Source organism: Macaca fascicularis, chromosome 1 (assembly GCF_037993035.2).
Source record: "Macaca fascicularis isolate 582-1 chromosome 1, T2T-MFA8v1.1".
NCBI classification, from domain to species: domain Eukaryota; kingdom Metazoa; phylum Chordata; class Mammalia; order Primates; family Cercopithecidae; genus Macaca; species Macaca fascicularis.
In genome coordinates this window covers 136822973-136841731 of record NC_088375.1, presented here as the reverse complement: position 1 = coordinate 136841731, position 18759 = coordinate 136822973, and the positions used below count along the sequence as shown (strand labels likewise).

The 18759-nt window shown below is 36.5% G+C and overlaps 1 protein-coding gene across 16 annotated transcripts in view; it reads right to left on the bottom strand.

Annotated features, from left to right (window-relative positions):
- Positions 1–18759, bottom strand: part of DPYD (dihydropyrimidine dehydrogenase) — an 863430-nt gene that overhangs the window by 495268 nt on the left and 349403 nt on the right. For 15 of the 16 annotated variants that reach the window (XM_065549305.2, XM_005542629.4, XM_065549291.2 and 12 more), the window contains one exon: positions 1309–1519. In XM_065549305.2, coding sequence (XP_065405377.1) covers positions 1309–1519 — 211 coding nt within the window. Of the gene's footprint in view, positions 1–1308; positions 1520–1664; positions 1813–18759 lie in introns of those variants that run through there. The other variant, XM_074000954.1, reaches the window with a different exon arrangement.

The following is an 18759-nucleotide window of genomic DNA, read 5'->3' as shown; positions in this document are numbered from 1 at the left end:
CCAATTATGGAACATAAGTTTAAATAGTTAAGCTAACCTTTTTGGATAGGCAAATAATCAACAGAATTGCTAGTTAAACATGATTCAACATTTTACTCAACTTTTGGTGATGTACATAGTATTTAATAGAAGAATGGGATTTTTAAGATAATATAAGCACTTTACATATTGTTCTTTTTTCCTTCCTGAATTCAGTTAAATAAATAAACCATACTCTGACTGTGTCTACATACCACATAAATGTCTACATAAAAAGTGACAAATTTAGGCCATCATCCAGCTATTTGAAAACATTTATCTTGATGACATTAAACATCTGGATGTTTCCAAATACCAAGATGTCTGATGTCCTGCAGATAAAATATCTGATGACTAGTTGAATCCTTTACTTATCTGTGGCATAAAAATATACATTTTCATGTATATATCTCTTCCAACTTCAGACAAAAAAATGTAATTTTAGCATGGATATAGTAGGAAGTCATAGACAGGAATCATCAGGTTTAGAGAGATTTTTGGTATGGTTGTTCTCAATGAATCTCTGACCTAGAAAAACATATTTTATTTTCCCTTCACAGAACGACAGAGTTAACTGTCATTTCAATAATATGAATTAAAAGGTAAAAGGATTTGTAAAATGAAGGTACCTAGATACATAAGCTTTCATCTATAATGACCTACAAAAACACTGTATGTGGGAAAAGTATAATATAAAGTAGTCTAACTTGACTGAATCATTATTCAATTGAAATGTTATATAAAACATTTCTTTCTCTCATTATCTTTTTAAAAAACATTTTTTCTTAGCATGTTCACTCATGCCATCCAGGTGAAAACGACAGACATTCAAACTTTCTAATTTGATAATTCTGACGTCTGAAGTGATGATCTGGCACAAGGATGGTAATAAACACAAATTCTATTTTTGGCCATTCATTAGATTTTAATTTGTCTGAATCATTGAAGACTGGCTGTTCCAACTACTCTGCCTCATTTTCTTACTCTAGTCTAATTGAAGAAAAAGCAGTTCTTCTGTAAGAAACAAGGCAAATACTGTTATAGAGTAGAATATGTGTTTTAGTTATAAAAGAAAGATTAATGTTCTTTTCAATTCTTGCCACTTTAAAAATAATTCTGTATAAGCATTAAATACCATTTCTAAGCCTGTTGAATCAAGATTGCTTTTACTTCTTAACTAGAAAGAAAAATAAATGTTAAAGTGAAAAACAATTCCCTGAAAGCTAGAAACTATTATAGCACTAAAATAACAGACAATTGCATCACACATTTCAGCTCCCAGCACTGTACCTTTAGGATCACTCAGAACTGAACCAAAGGCACTGATGACCACATCGGCTTTCAGATGGACCATCTGATCTTCATCTTCGTTCCATTTTCCAGTTTCATCTTGCTCTGTCCGAACAAATTGCATACCAGCAATTCTCCCACCTTTTACTATAACCTTCCGTGGGGACAGGAATGGCAGAAATTCACACTTTTCTTCCTTAGCAAGTTCCATCTAAAACAAAACAGAACAGAAAAGAAACTTGAAATGTTTCTTATTCCATATAGTATTTGATTTCTAATTGAATTATACATGCTAAAGCTTATGATATTAAGTCAATATGCAGCTTTTTCTTTCACCAAATCTGAGTTTCAGTTACCAGTTATTTGCATTTTGTAAATCACTGACTCAGGGAGTCTTGAATTGGAGTAGTAATGTGGACGTTTATAGATCACGGCATCATAAGGTATTTCTCAAGTTTTAAGTACTGCATGCTCTACATTTGGTAGTTTGTGAGGTTTCTGACCATAGTAGCCTATTATTTTTACGTTTTCAATTCAGTAGATAAAGCTCTCTTTTTAAATCATGCTGCATATTAAAATAAATACTTCCATTTATTACCAGGCTGCATACATCCAAGCTGGAAAAAAGTCAATAAAGTGGGTGAGCCAATCTGTGCAAGTACATGATTAGAATGGTAGGTAGGAGAAAAAGACTAGAGAAACTCTGCAGAACTAAGAAAAAAAAAAAAAAAAAAAATCTTCCTTTTATAAAACCACAGAAGCAAATACTATAAATGAAAAATTGAAGACAGTGAAACAAGTATGTCCTCCTGATGAATCCCTAGTTCTTCCCCATTTCCAACATAATTCATTCTGCCATAAAATCTGGATACCCCGGTTTCTGTTTGTTTTCATATGCATAATGGAATGTTCATTGAGACAGAATATTAATATTGACTCATTTGCTTATTTTTCCATTAATTGCTTTTGGAGCAATCCAGACCTTTGTCAACGTAATCAGAAGTACTATGTTCAATGTTCTTTTTTTAAAAAATGCAAAAATGTCCTACTGAAGTGTTTTGGGATGTTCAGTCTTATTATTTTCCTTCACTCTGAAAGCCAGGCGGATTCTCAATAGGATCCCTGAGTAATGTTTCCACTAAGGTTGTGTGTATGAGGCTTCAAACGAAGAGTTATCTGGGCTTTGTCAAGATGGAAAAACTGAGACATAAAGTAATTAACTCAATGCTGTAATCAGGCCATGGGCCCATTTTTCAACAACCTGTCCAGAACTAGTGCCATGAATCATTATCACCTGGAAGGTTCCTTAAACCAGACTGCACAGGCCCGTTTTCAGAGTTTCTAATGAGGTTTAGGTGAGGCCTGAGGATCTGCATGTCTAACAAATTCTTCAGGTGATGCTATGCTTCTAGGGCACAGAAGATACTTTGTTAACCACTGTCTTTATTAGATTATAGCTGACTGGCTCAGAACTTGGTCTCTATGATGCATTTTCAAAGACAGTAATATTGCCCCTAGGGAGCAAAAATTATTCTTAGGGAAAAGAAAAAAAATCCTTAGATATCATAATGGTCTGGTCCCTTCAAAGAGCTGAAGTATATAAATAGTTATACAGTATATCTATGGTACTAAAATTATAGCAGGGAGGATTAAGAAAAATCTAAAGATACTCCCAAAAGGGGTAAGAATAAAATGGTTGGGAAACACTGATCTATACTATACATTATTATGAAGCTATTCAATCTATGTCTTATTTAGGATTTTGAAAAATATTGTCATTAAAGGCTTAAAAATTGGACCCACATACAAATTATTACACAGTCTTTCCCTTGTTATTATGAAAATCAAGAAATTAGCAATATAAAAAAATAACATGTGGGATGTTATGGTGGTGAATATACAAAACAGTTGATATAAAACTGCTCACTCCTCAGAAAGGAAGATTACAGGTAAGTGGAATCAAAAAAAATTTGAAATCTGCTCTGCTGTTTATTTGGGATAGTTTCCTTATATATAAAATGGGCAGAACATCATCGCATTAATTGGTATGTGCGGTGTTACTGAAAACAACTCCAAAATGTAAAATGCCTAAAGCAGAACTTAGTATCTAGAAGGCTATGTATTCATAGTTACTATTTTCTGAATTCACTTTTTTTTTCCTCTGAATCATTCTTCAGCTATTCAATATCACTTAGAAATGAGATTGTGATTTCAAGAGAGAGGTGGCCCAATAACAAAGGTTAGTACCTTAGACTCCTCTTTCATTTTCTACTAAATAAAAATGTGTGATTTCTGGAAGGCAAACTATTCCTTGAATAATTCAAATTACAAAATAAAGATGATTCCAATATGTAAAATATGTTTTCTGTATCACTTTTGTCACATTTATGCCACATATCACCTTGTAACTCATCAATATAAACCAGTTTATTGTGTTTCAAAATGGCAAGTGGTGCTACGTGTTAATGATAATGCCACACTTGATTGAATAACAACTCCAAATGTTTAGGGTTTGAATAAATCAATATACAATGTGTATCTTTAACAGGACTGTTTTCTGTGGAGGGCAGAAAGGAAACACTGCGCTACGCCGTACCCATTGGGAATATGTCTCACTGACTGACTTAGGATCTGTTTGGCCCCAGTCTATCTTTGCTATCTATTAATACTTCTATAGTATCTACTATGACATAGAGATAATCTCTTATACATTTTGGCAAATTTGGCATTAAATTTGGAAACAAAAATTGGACATGACTTACAAATCAAAAACTTCTATGAATTTAAAATAAATATTATCCATCACTGAATGCCTCAGCATGTTTTAGTGATGTTCGCACCATGGTTTTGATTTTTGAGGACTTTGTATAACCATACATAGATATAAACATTAAAAAATGGCTTTAGTATATGCTCATCTCACATCGTAATTTTCTATGTGTACCAGGTTTGATTATATGTATTCAAACATCTAGCATTCTTACCAATTATCCGACAGTGCGCTGGGGATGGCATGAACACTGGACCCCACAGAGATTCATCTGCATTTTTTTGCTTTTCAATCTTTAGAGATTTTCTTCACTCACTAATACATGTAGAATTAGACTACTAAGCAGCAGACGTAAATCACACCACTTTCTGCTATTTTGCTACTTGATAGCTAGATTTCCCATTTTACATAAGAAAGGGAAAACCGTTTAAAGAAAAAATAGTTATATCATTTGCATATATATATATTTGTTTGGAAAGTATTAATATTGGGAGAGTGAGATAATGTTAAGATTTATCTTGGGAAATAGTGAAATATTAGGACAATGAAAATACAGGGTAAACTTGTATAGTGAATGCTTAGAATTTTATGCTGCCTTGACATCTATTTTAAATATAAGTTGGACTTCGTTATACCAGAAGAAAGATTCAGTTACCCTTGACACACACAGTTTCCAATTCTATACTCTACCTCCCTGCAGCAACCCCGTTTCTCAGTGTAGTGCATCAAGATATTGGCCTTATACACCTGCTCCCTGATCACCACTTCCCTATGAAATGAGTAGATGCAGCCTGCTGGACTGGTCCTGCTGACCCTCCACCCTGCATGGACTGTGCAGACACACCACAATGACTGCCTCTCAGTCACTGCTTGATGTCCTGGAACTTGTGCTTTGAACCAATCAGTTAAAATTTCCCACGAGAAACCCGTTTGTATAACGCCCTGGATCCACAAATAAAGGCACTGGCCCGCAAGTCCCATTTTCTCTCTTTCTTTCTCTGTCTCTCTCTCCATGCACCCCTGACCTCCGTATGTGTGACCTCTGTGCATAATGTGTTCCCCTTCAGGAACTGTAAGTAATAAAATCTTTATTTCTATTTTGAACCTATCCCAATCACTGAAGGAGTGCTCTCATCTTAAAGAATCCTAAATTAAAATTGTGACATTATATGTGAAGTGAAATATACTTTGAAATATTATTGGACATCATAAAGATTTACTTTCACTATTTAACAAATCTATTATTTGTCTTGTTATAAATCTTGTTTTATTATTTTTATTTTATTTTATTTTATTAATTTGAGATGGAGTTTCGTTCTGTTGCCAGTTGCCCAGGCTGGAGTGCAGTGACACGATTTATTTATTTATTTGAGATGGAGTTTCGCTCTGTTGCCAGTTGCACAGGCTGGAGGGTAGTGGCAAGATCTCAGCTCACTGCAGCCTCCGCCTCCCTGGTTCAAGTGATTCTCCTGCCTCAGCCTTCGAAGTAGCTGAGATTACAGGCACCCACCACCATGCCTGGCTAATTTTTGTATTTTTAGCAGAGACGGGGTTTCATCCTGCTGGCCAGGTTGGTCTCAATCTCCTGATCTCAAGTGATCCACCCACCTCAGCCTCCCAAAGTGCTGGGAATACAGGCGTAAGATACCACGCCCAGCCACAAATCTTGTTTTATAACAAGATAAATAATAATAAAATAGGTATTTATAACACTTAAAAGTATTCTTTTCAGTGCTTTACATGTAATTCACTTAATCTTCATACAGAAAATACATATAATGGTTTACATGTAACTCAATCTTCAAACAGAAAAATGTTATGACACCCGTATATTTGTTACAATAAACGTACTTAGTTTCAAACCGACTTTGTCTCCCTGCTGTGGTGCAAAAAGCCAAAAACCACACTGGGCATCAGCATGATTTTACACACTTAGCATACAGCCTTAGGCACACTGCTGCTTGCTGGCCTCACAAAGAAAAAATAAAATCAAATCTGTGGACAAGCATTATTTTCTTTCTACAGAGGAGAAACTGAGGCTCATAGAAGCCAAAAATACACTAAGGGATTAAAAAACTTATCTGAAATTAGGATCCAGCTGAAACTACATCCTACTTAGTCTTCATTATGTCCAAGAATAGCAACTGTAGTATATTTGAAATAATGAGACTGTATGATTCTAGTTGCTGAAACTCAAACAAAGCAAAATGGAAAAGGAAAAGCTAAAGTCAAAGATGAAGGGCTAGGCTAAATAAAGGTCCCTTTGTGGGAAAAGGAGACTCAAGCTTCCCAGTCTAAGCACATTTACAAGTACTGTAAAATCATGAAATACAGGAACCACGTGATGGACTTACGAACCGAATATTGTAAACGAGTTAATAGAGACACCTTGAATCCAGATAAAGAGTAAATTTAGAACAAAAAAAAGTACTACTTCACAAAGTGGATATTAGATACACAAAACAGACTATCTTAAAATACAAAATTGAAAAACTAACTTAGAATTTAAATAAGTTTGTTCAATAGTAAACTCGTTCTCAACACTCTTTAAGTAGAGGAAGAATATCTTATTGAACATTCTATCCTTTATGTCCAAGAGTGATATTAAAAAAGTCAACAATTGATAAGTATAAGCCCATGAACATTAAGATAAGACACCCAGAAAATCAGAATGCATGCCAGTCAACAAGTCAATGAAGGGGTATCAAGTGAATGTCACATGGAAGGACAGGGCATCAAGACTGGTCACAGCCCGATCTGTGTCTATCAAAATGATTGGCACACAATGGACCCTGAATAAAGTTTTGTTTACTAGAATGAATGACGAATTATTATGAAAATCTGAAGGACATTCAAATTAAGGAAGGTACAACCAACTAGTAGTATACTGAGTGAATGGCTATTAAACACCCATCTCAATGTAAGTAACAGGACACAGCAGAAGACATGCTACTTGACCGGATCATCCTATGTTGCAAGGTTGAAATAAAAAAGCAAATGGTGTTCCTCCTCAGTTGTCATTTATGCTGCTATCAGAAAACATGGACCAAACTGACTGGTGGTGTAACCATATGCAGCGTTACTGTTCAAAGTAACCAGCCTTCTGTGACAAGTAATTCACAGATCTGAGTGTTAGTGCCTTTTAACACCTAATGTTTGTCAATAATCATTAATAATCAGTAACTCTGAATCTGGATATGAATGCTTCTCCTCATGGCACCCATATATCTTTATTTGATGGAGCATGTCCTTATGAGGGACAATTGGTATATCAAGCAAACATGCCGACCTCTCTTTTCCTAGTCTCCACCAATAAAGTAGTAAGCAGCTATAAGAGTCCATTTCTTACATTTGACAAATCAGGTTGTCACTTTCTTTTTACACAGTAGAGGGAAAGTTAAAAAAAATTCTCAACTTTGATTTTCACCTCCATATTCAGGAAAGATATGTGGCTGATGCTGAGTGAAATAAAAATAGCATGCTATACGCATGCAATAATGATCATCATTTTAATGATTAACTTTATGTAATGTGATGATTTGGTCTGATTAATATTACAGGCATCATACTCTAGAAATTACAAAACAACTTAATTTTCTATAATTAAAAGCATGATGTCAACTCACTTTTAGATTGCACATAGGCAAAGCAAGAATAGGTTATAAACTATAATGAGTGGAGCTCAAAACCAGCATACATCAAATTCTGGAATAACTTCTAATAAACTGACGTTTGAGAAGCAATACGAAGAAACAACATTCTTTGTAAAGATTACCCTCTAATACTAATTGATGATTTATCCATTCTACATGAACACAAAAACCTAAAAATATTATTTAGAAGCAAAATTATTTAGTAGTCTACTTTGGCCAGTGATAAACCTAGAAAATATCATCTCATTTCATCACTGTTAAATTATTGGATGTACAAGAAACATTCAGAGCCATGTGGTAAGAGCACCAGCCATCTAACCAAACATTTGTTAAATATTATGTACAAAAACAGTGCTGTGATCTACAGGTAAAATAAACTCTGCCTTAAAAATCTCATAGAAGCAGAAAACCAGCATCTATAGGTAATAATGTACAACAAACATAATTTGCTTGACCCAAATTTAGTCAGGTTCTGAACCTTTTCCTAGGACCACTTCTGTGCTTTTTTGTAAAATCCAGATTTAGCAAGAACCCTGCTAAGTCAGTTTAGCAAAATCCCTCACTCTTGATATTTAATCATCTTCAATATCTCATCATGAACCTCATCCTCCACTATGACCCAGGTGATGTCTGACCCTGGCCTGTCTTCTGCAAGAATCCTGTTAGATTGATTTAGCCAACAGGATAAAGCCTTACCTTGATGTTTCCTTTCAGTAATATTTTATCTACTGACTCACAACCTACTCCTTGGCTATTAATTCCTACCCTTCCATTCTGTTTTTGGAGTTTAACTCTCATTTGGGGGATAAAAAGTGTCATCAGATATTGAGAATGGAGGGTTCCTGCTAAAACCGGACTTTACAGGGAAGTACACAGGTGGGCCTTGGAGAAGGTTCAGGAGCCTGATTAAAGTTTGGCAATTGGGAGGCCAAAGAGGGCGGATCACGAGGTCTGGAGATCAAGACCGTGCTGGCTAACAGGGTGAAACCCCGTCTCTACTAAAAATACAAAAAAAAAAAAAAAAATTAGCTGGGTATGGTGGCAGGCACCTGTAGTACCAGCTACTCAGGAGGCTGAGGCAGGAGAATGGCATGAACCCAGGATGCGGAGCTTGCAGCGAGCCGAGAGCACCACTGCAATCCAGCCTGGGCAACAGAGCGAGACTCGGTCTCAAAACAAAAATTGAAGGAGTTAGGAATCTTTGTCATGTGTAAAGGCAGTATACTCGAATGGCACATAAATGGGCATTTTGCCTAGCAGTAGTGCAGATCAAGGAAGGGCACCATTGCTGGGCACGGTAGCTCAGGCCTATAATCTCAGTGTTTTGAAAGGTCAAGGTGGGAGAACTGTTTAAGGCTAGGAGTTCAAGACTAGCCTGGGTAAAACAGAGAAACCTCATCTCTACTAAAACATTTTTTAAAAATTAGCCAGGTGTGGTGGCATCTGCCTGTAGTCCCAGCTACTTGGGAGACTGAGGTGGGAGGATCTGTAGAGCCCAGGTGTTAGAGATTGCAATGAGCTATGATCACGCCACTGCAATTCAGCCTTGGTGACAGAGCAAGATCCTGTCTCAAAAAAAAAAAAAAAAAAAAAGGGGGGGGGGGAAGAAAAAAATAATAAAGGGCAGCATGGAAAAGGTGCTATATAAGCTACTCTTGAAGGAAACGTAAGAATTAATCAGTGGAAAGGAATTAGTTACTGGGAAGTTCTTGTATGGAATCCATTCTCTCTCTTTGAAGAAGTGAGTGTGGAAGGGTAAAGGAGTTTATCTCAAGAAGAAAAGAAGGAAAGCAGCTTGGTTAAAGCTCTATGTAATATGTAAGCATCCTACTGGGAAACAAACTACTGTCATTTATAAGCGGAAGAGTCCTTAGCAATGTAATGCTTTTGGCATGGCCTATCTGTTAGTTTAGGATTGCTATAGTAAACAAACCCGGAAAGGTGAATTTAAGGGACATAGATCACTATAAAGAGTAATGCAAGTTACATAACTATCTGAGTATAAATTAGATGTCTCATAAGTGAAACAACTTTCTTTGATCTAAGTGATGGAGCTACTTACATGACCACATATTAATCCGGTTTAGAGCAAATCCTAATGCAACAAGATAGAACCTCAGGAATTCTGTTGGTGGCAGTCCTGCACTTCTTGTTTACCTGACAGTTTGTTTTTAACTGTATCCTCGAAGTTAATAATCAAATTTGATACACAGTGTTATTTAATTTATATGAGTTTGATTTCACAATCCAATCTTCTACTTATCTTGGTTATCAAGGACTTGAAGGAGGGCAAAAGAAGAGGCATCAAACTTGGCCCATTCACACTTGATCTCATATTCTTTAATTTACTAAACAGTTTTTAAAATATTTATTAATTTTTGACTTATACATATTTATGATGAGTGGTGAAATGTAGAACAATTTTTATATGTTAATTAATCTCTGGCCTGTACAAGCAAATTCTGCAATTATTCTTTTAATTAGGCAAAAAAAGTTTGCTGAGACCACAAATTGACATTCCTTCTTTTAGTACCTGGTCTTCATTTTAGGCTTCATTCACACATAGAATGTTTTCATTTTAAGTTTTTTAAAGTTGAAGAATCTTGAACATAAAGAAACATTTCTCCAAATGAGAGTTGTACTACACATTGGATAAATATAGTCATCCCTTAACTGAGTCCTTACTAATTTTATTGTGTCACTATTGTGCTGCAAAACCCAGATATGCAATGTAAGGAATAATTTAGAGGCTTTAGAGGCTTAAAATGCCTCGGCACAACTATCATTAAATACATCCCTTTTAACAAGAGTGTTTTTGTTGTTGTTGTTGTTTGTTTGTTTGTTTTTTGAGATGCAGTCTCACTCTGTCACCCAGGCTGGAGTACAGTGGCGGGATCCCCACTCACTGCAAGCTCCGCCTCCCAGGTTCATGCCATTCTCCTGCCTCAGCCTCTCGAGTAGCTGGGACTACAGGCGCCCGCCACCACACCTGGCTAAATTTTTTTGTATTTTTAGTAGAGACAGGGTTTCACTGTGTTAGCCAGGATGGTCTCGAGCTCCTGACCTTGTGATCTGCCTGCCCCAGCCTCCCAAAGTGCTGGGATTACAGGCATGAGCCACCGCACCTGGCCAAAAAGAGTATTTTTAAACACTATTCAATTACTATTGATGACATTTTCTTAAACTTGACTAACACTTATTTTCTTCATCTTAGATTTTGATGGATTCAAGCCTTCCTGGCAGCCGTTGGAATATCTCACAAAACTCCATTCTGTGTAACTTGGTGCCTTTGTAGTTCCTCCTTTAATCTTAAAATGCCTCCATGTACAAATTCTTTACAGATCAGGATCATCTGCTTTCTGCCACTTGCTAATACTCTCAGATTCTAGTAATCTTTATTATTTTTTGCTTTTTATATATTACTTGCTTGTATTTCCTTCTTTTTTTAGTTTTCAGCTATCTTTTAAGAGACTGAAAACTAGGGATAATTTATTTTTTTCAGTCTACTTTTAATGTTAGATTCACATAAAAATGTGATGCAATAATATTTTTTAACAGTTTAAAATAAAATGTGTACTTATTTAAAAGCTATCACAAATAATTTTGAAGTTATGTGTATGTATGTAAAATTATATATTTTGAAAATTTCATATGAACTTAAAGTTTTCCTAAGAAGTTTTCAATGCCTTTAATATATTGGTTAATCCAACATGCCTCACTGGTCTGCCACCTTGAATCAAAGAATGCACTATACGTTGAGTCAGATAGCAAGTTGAATTCATCGATCCAATAAAGAAGCTTCTATTTCAGTTTGTGGAATAAGTATAAAGTAATAAGTACCCTATGTGATAAATTCTGTTAACAGCAGGAAGCATAAAGGGCTATAAAAGCCCACAGAGAAGAGAAGTTAAATTGGTAGGGAACTAAGGAAGCCTTCAAGAAAAAATGACATTTGGAGCAGACCTTGAAGGATGAGTTTTTGTGTAGTAGTTAGGGGCTCCCCTGCCACTAAGATATTAAGTACACCTCTAAGACTTTTATGATGACAGGGGGATGACATATTCCAAGGACCTGTATATGTTTATCTTTTTGAAACTTGTGAAAATTCAGTATAGTATGAAAAGGTAGAATGGAATTTTAGAATTTAGAAGTTTAGACAAAAATGTTTAAAATTTTTAACAAATCACTTTTTAAAAGAATGACAATTCTGTTTTTATGTTAATTCATGTGTATTTTTCATTTATTTTTGTCTTTCAAATAGCATATACAATAACTAATGTGTGTTTAATAGATTATACAAATTACTTTTTAATATTTTCATGTTATAGGACAAGAAAAGATATTGAAAAGCTGAAGTGAATATTTTTAAATGAAGAGGGGCTTCTAATGTTCACCTAAAAATGAATGAAGTAGAGCATATAGATCTCCTCCTACTTTCAGCTATTGCCAGGCAGTGGCCAAAGGGAAGTTCAACTCCTTTGTGACTTCTGATAGCAAGAAAGAGCCATAAAAAGAAAGTCAATACACTTTCCCATGTTCACACAACAATTATGTCTTCCCCTCTTTCCAAAGAGCTGAGAAAGAAGCACAATGTTTGACCCATGCCCATCTGAAAGGATGATGAAGTTCAGGTTGTGTGAGGACACTAAAAAGTTCAGCAAATTGGCAAAGTGGTCCAAGTTATAGGAAGATTTAGGTCATTTACACTGAACGGGTGCAGCAGAAAAAGACTGGACTAATAGGACAACTATTGGTATGGGCATTGCCTCAGCAAGGTGGCTATATTAGGCTGGAAGTGAACAAAACTCACAAAAGATCCTTGAATGGAAAGCCAAATCTCACCAAGTGGGAAAAGAAAAGGACAAACATAAGGAAGAAACCATAGAGATGGTGCAAGAATAAAGTAATCTTATACACAACTTTCATTATAAGCTACTAAAATGAAAAAAAAATACAGTAATAACAATGTATTGTTACTAAATATGGCCTGAAAGTGACACACCAGGTAAAAATGTTCACTTTTAATGAATCTGTGCGCATATCTGTGAATACACACACACACACACACACACATATATATGAAAGAAGATTAGTAAAGATTTTTTTTAAAGCATATAATTTTCAGTTCTACAGATATTCCTGGTCAACATAACACATCAACCTCCCTCAGAATTTTGAAAATAGTTATGCTTTTAAAATATGTAATCTTAAATGGGCACAAGCTTTTGTTGGCTCTTGGCCTATTTGCAGTCTTCTTTTTTTTCCACTCACCATCTGAATTATCACATGTACTATAGAATTTTGACAATTTCACCTGTCAGTTCTTTATACTCATGTCTTGAATATTGTAGATTTTACCTCACCAATTGGCTGGGGATACATTAATTGCAATTTGTTTTAAGTGTAATGTTTATACATATTGCTAAAATTTTCAATATAGAGTTGTCACTCTGTGAAGAAATAGAGCCTTCCCGTCCAGATTCTACATCATTCATATATATTTCTCTGAATGTTAAAAATATAAAACAAGGAATGGGAAAAAAAAAACTTTAAGAAGCATATAATTACAACACTAATTTTATAGATGGGCATACTCAGACTAGGATGTAAATCAAGAACGAAGTGCTCCAAATGTAATTCCTTTTTGACTATTCCACTCTACCTTTTCATACTACACTGAAGTTTCACAACTTTCAAAAGGATATACGTATACAGATCCTCGGAATGTGTCATCCTCCTGTCATCATAAAGTGTTAAAGGTGTACTTTAATATTTTAGTACCAGGGGAGCCCCTAACTACTATTAATTAGCTTTTTGTGCCTAGAGAAGATTTTGTGTGGCTGTTTGTTTTCAGCTACCTTCAGATAGCAAACCATGTCAATATGTCTCTGATTACTTTCTATGAAGAACAGGAAATCAAATGATGTACAGGTGCCAACCATTGAAGAGCTGCTGTAAGCATCACCCTTAGTAAATCAAATTAAATTTGTCAGCTTCTGGGGGCTATTTTCTAAAAATAGTCCCAGATTCATATTTCTTGTAATTAAATTAAAACTAGAAAGCATCAGTTACTTGTAGAAAATGCAAGTTTACACTGGGCACGGTGGCTCACGCCTGTAATCCCAGCACTTTGGGAGGCTGAGGCGGGCAGATCACAAGGTCAGGAGCTCGAGACCATCCTGGCTAACACGGTGAAATCACATCTCTACTAAAAATACAAAAAATTAGCCAGGCATGGTGGCAGGCGCCTGTAGTCCCAGCTACTTGGGAGGCTGAGGTGGGAGAATGGCATGAACCCAGGAGGCAGAGCTTGCACGGAGGCAGAGCTCTTGCAGTGAGCCGAGATTGCCAGGTGTGGGGGCGGGCGCTTATAGTCCCAGCTACATGGGAGGCTGAGGCAGGAGAATGGCGTGAACCCAGGAGGCGGAGCTTGCAGTGAGCTGAGATCGCACCACTGCACTCCCGCCTGGGAGACAGAGTGAGACTCCGTCTCAAAGAAAAAAAAAAAGAAAATGCATTTTTAGCCACAAGACATAGATGACAAAACTATCTATAGACATAGCTTTAACATGGTCATTTGATATTAAAAATATTTGAGAAGAGGCCTATAGGTCATGACACAAAAATGATCTATTATGGGGTATGCTGTGTGATGATGCAAAAAATCAGTTAAAAGGCTCATTCTTTTAAACGATGTGCTATTTCAAAGTTGTAGTACCAGATGAAGAAAATTTTGACAAGCAGACTGAGCAATCTGGTATTGTTATTTTTCTAATTAAAATAATAAAGTAGCATTAATTATCAAAATAGTTAACCCTCTCAATAGCTAAAATATGTAAAAACTGACATATCAAAGTTAAATCAGTTGCCATCTTGACAAACAAATAAAGGGAAGCCAAGGCACCCCAGGGAGTAGCACGCAGACCCCATAAAAATGTAGCAGAATTAATGATCAATCATGTTTTGCTGCTATTGGAAAACTGAATATGTGAACAACAGATTTTTGAAATATACTTTGTGTGTGGGATTGTGCTATTAAAAGTAATTTTGAAACCATACTCTTCTCAGTAATAATTAATAAGAACTATAAAGTCCTTCCCTAACCTTATCCTTTAAATTTATCAACTCAAGCAGGTCTGTTGAGTCCTAACCTTCATGCCTCCTTTTAGGGATTCCCAACTGCCTAAAGCATTCTTGCAGTTCTATCTGATCTGTCAACAGCTTTTAATACCAGCATTTTGGGGGATTCTGTTATCCTGTGAAATTTAATCTCACCTATTTAAGCTTGCAGAAAGCACTGGAGGGAATTATTAACAGATTTTTCCTCATCTTCTTAGAGGATAGTGCCGAGTGATTGGCTGGTTTCCCTAAGGACCCATGGCTGAGAAGCACTAGTTTGTCAGTAGCATCCTATTTAGCATGTGTGTGAGGCCACAAGGGAGCTGGAAAGACATTTGGAATCAGAATTACATCAATATGCTGATGATGCCTGCATATCTTCATTTCATCAAACCTATGTCCTTTAGTATTAATGCTTTCTTAGCCAAGATGGAAAGTACCTCCACACAGCACACTGTCTGTGACTCTAATTAGACAGCAGGAAAGCACGTTGATGATACATTAGAATAGTGGACCAGCAACCTCAGCACCACAAGGAAACTTGTTAAAAATGCAAATTCTCAGGCCCACCCCAGACCTATTGAATCAGCAACTCTAGGGACAGGGCCCAGCAATCTGTGTTTAACAAGCCCTCTAGGTGACTTAATGCACCCTAACGTTTGAAAACCTCTACAATGGGATGTGTTTGTCACTACAAGAGTCTGTTAGATGATGTCTCCTACTTTTGTGGATTAAAACATTCCTGAGTCTAATTATATAGTTCTTGGTTACTAACCACATAATATACATGATCTCAAACAATTCCATGTGATATGGTTAAGCTTTGTGTCCCCACTCAACTCTCATTTTGAATTGTAATCTCCATAATCCCCACCTGTCAACGGAGAATCATGGGGGTGGTTCCGCATGTTATTCTCATGATGGTGAGTGAGTTCTCACAGATCTGACGATTGTGTAAGTGGCTCTTCTCTTTTTGCTCAGCACTTCTCCTTCCTGCAACCTTGTGAAGAAAGTACCCTGCTTTCCGTCATGATTATAAGTTTCCTGAGGCCTCCCCAGCCATGCTGAACTGTGAGTCAATTAAATCTCTTTCCTTTATAAATTACCCAGTCTCAGGCAGTTCTTCACAGCAGTATGAAAATAGACTAATACACCATGTTAAATGTAACTGGCTTCTGTCATAATTCATATTTGTCACTCAAGGATAAGAAAACTTTGAATTTTTCTGTATTTCCCTCACTCAAAGAGTGAGAATTAGACTGCACCATTAGACATATACATGCTGACATGCCTAATGGTGAGGCATTTTATTGACAAACCATGTTATTTCCAAATTACACTGAAGAGTCCATGACCATTAAACAACACACATATTTGAGGAAACCTCTAAATGTCCCTGTTCCTCAATCTTCACTGACTCTAAAGTAACCAAATGTGACTGAAGTTTGTACTAGGGGAGACAGCATAGGAGAAAGAAAACAATTACCCAAGAAATTAGGTCCAATATTAAATTCTTCATGTTGGCTAAAAAATCTGTCCGAGACCTAACCTTTCAAATCCTGTATCTTGAAGTAGACACATGATATTGGACCTCTACTCTCTTGATTTTCCAGTTTCATGAGTGTCAGCACTGCAATATTGTGGCTCCTCTTTTGATGCATACAAAACCAAGCAACGGCCATAAAGGATTAACACTGAAACTTCTATGAATGCCAAAGTTCCCAATCCTTACATGGTATTAGCTCTGGTAAGTGAATCAATCCTGAAAACTTTGCATAATCTAATCATATATTACTTATTATTCCATCTCTTTGATAAATTTTGCCTAAACTTATGAGATAAACCTTCAAAGGCCTACGATTATAATATTTATCTAACTTGGAAGGTATTAGCCCCTGTAATGCTAGAAAGCCTTGGATGCTGATTCCCTCTAGTAAATGTTCATTCCACAATTATTTGTTGAATCTTTTATAGGTAGTACCCAATGTGCTAAACAGGGGGAAGGTAAATGTGACCCAGAGAGATGATCGTGGCCCTTTCTCTCATGAAGCTCCAAGTCAATTAGTTTTAATATCATATAAAATTTTGGTTAATTGTAAGCTAATAATAAAATAATTCAAACATTCAAACATTTGTTCTTCTAGTTTTAAATAAGACCAGACCCATTTGAGTTCTACTAAGCTCTACTGTAGGCAGGTTACCTATTATCTCAAGGATCTGTTGCTTCTTAACACTTTGGTAATCAAGATTCAGGCAGCTGAGCTCTGGCCTTCTAAGGTGCTATGTCTCTACTCTGATCCTGTGCTTCCTGTAATCTACTCACATTAACCAATAGCTCACTGTTTTACTTAGCCCCTGACTAGCCTCTCTGCTTCTGACGCCACTCGACTACAGTCAATTTTCAGCAGAGTAGCCATTTTAAAATTTAAATCAGAGCTTGGCACATCTCTGTTCAAAGCAGTCCAGTGATTTTTCTCTTTCAATAAGAGTAAAAGCTAAAGGTCTTGTGAATGCCTACAATACATCATCTGGTCTGTCACATTTTCTGTTCTCTCTTACTTTATTCTGATGATATTGACATTTTTTCTATTCCACAAATCCAGAAGGCTTCCTCAATAAAGTGTGAAGGCATTTAGCTTGGCCTGCAATGTTTATCTCCTGGATGCCTACTTTACCTCAATTTCTTCATCTCTTTGTTCAAAAATCATCTTATCAGAGAGGTCTTCCAGGGCCACCCTGTTTAAAATTGCAAACCCTGCCTTCTCTTCCACCATACTCCACTCACACACACTCACTATAGTCCTATATTAATTTTTCTCTACAGTTCTAACTACATTTCAATATACTATTTATGTGACAGTTCATTTGTTTAATTATTGAGTATCCTCTCTCACTAGGTACAAAAGCCACGAGGGCATGAAATTCTAACTGGTTTGCTGACTGTTGTATCTAAATTGCCCAGAATAATACCTGGTACATAACAGATGCTCAATAAATGTAGTTTGAATGAATGAATGAATGAGTAAATAAATTCATACCACTACCCTCTTCTTATCAGGTCTCAGCTTGTTTGCACCTTAGTTCTACCTAAGACAGAAGAAATAGCCACTATTCATTTCCAGTGACCCTTGCAAATGGAAGATGATTACGATATAAAATATGAAGTAAATTGATACTGCCAATCAGGATCATCTTCCCCTTCCAACCCTCAAGAAGTCACCTTTGGTAATGAAAACTTTTCTAACACTGGAATTAGAAGGATAAGACTTAGGCCGGGTGCGGCCCGGTGGCTCAAGCCTGTAATCCCAGCACTTTGGGAGGCCGAGACGGGCGGATCACGAGGTCAGGAGATCAACACCAGCCTGGCTAACACGGTGAATCCCCGTCTCTACCAAAAAAGACAAAAAACTAGCCGGGCGAGGTGGCGGGCGCCTGTAGTCCCAGCTACCCGGGAGGCTGAGGCAGGAGAATGGCGGGAAGCCGGGAGGCGGAGCTTGCAGTGAGCTGAGATCCGGCCACTGCACTCCAGCCTTGGCGACAGAGCGAGACTCCGTCTCAAAAAAAAAAAAAGACTTAATATTTAAAATGTTTAGCTCAAAACCTATTTCTGAAGTACAAATTATGTGCCAGGTCCTGTGCTATGCACTGGAATACAAAGACCTAAATGTTTCTTTCTATGTGTAAAAAAAACATGATTATACTAATTATTGCCTAATACAGAATTCCAGAAAAAAAAAAAAACCCTATGATCATAAGACTACCTTGGATTTTATATATTAAAAAAAAGTCTAAAAAGGGTAGATTGGATGGAGAAAAGTCCAGAGAATAAACACGGCATTTGAAACTCAGCCATGAACCAGCGGTGACCCTGATATTTTGGTAAGATTAATTTTTAATGTGGGTAATCTA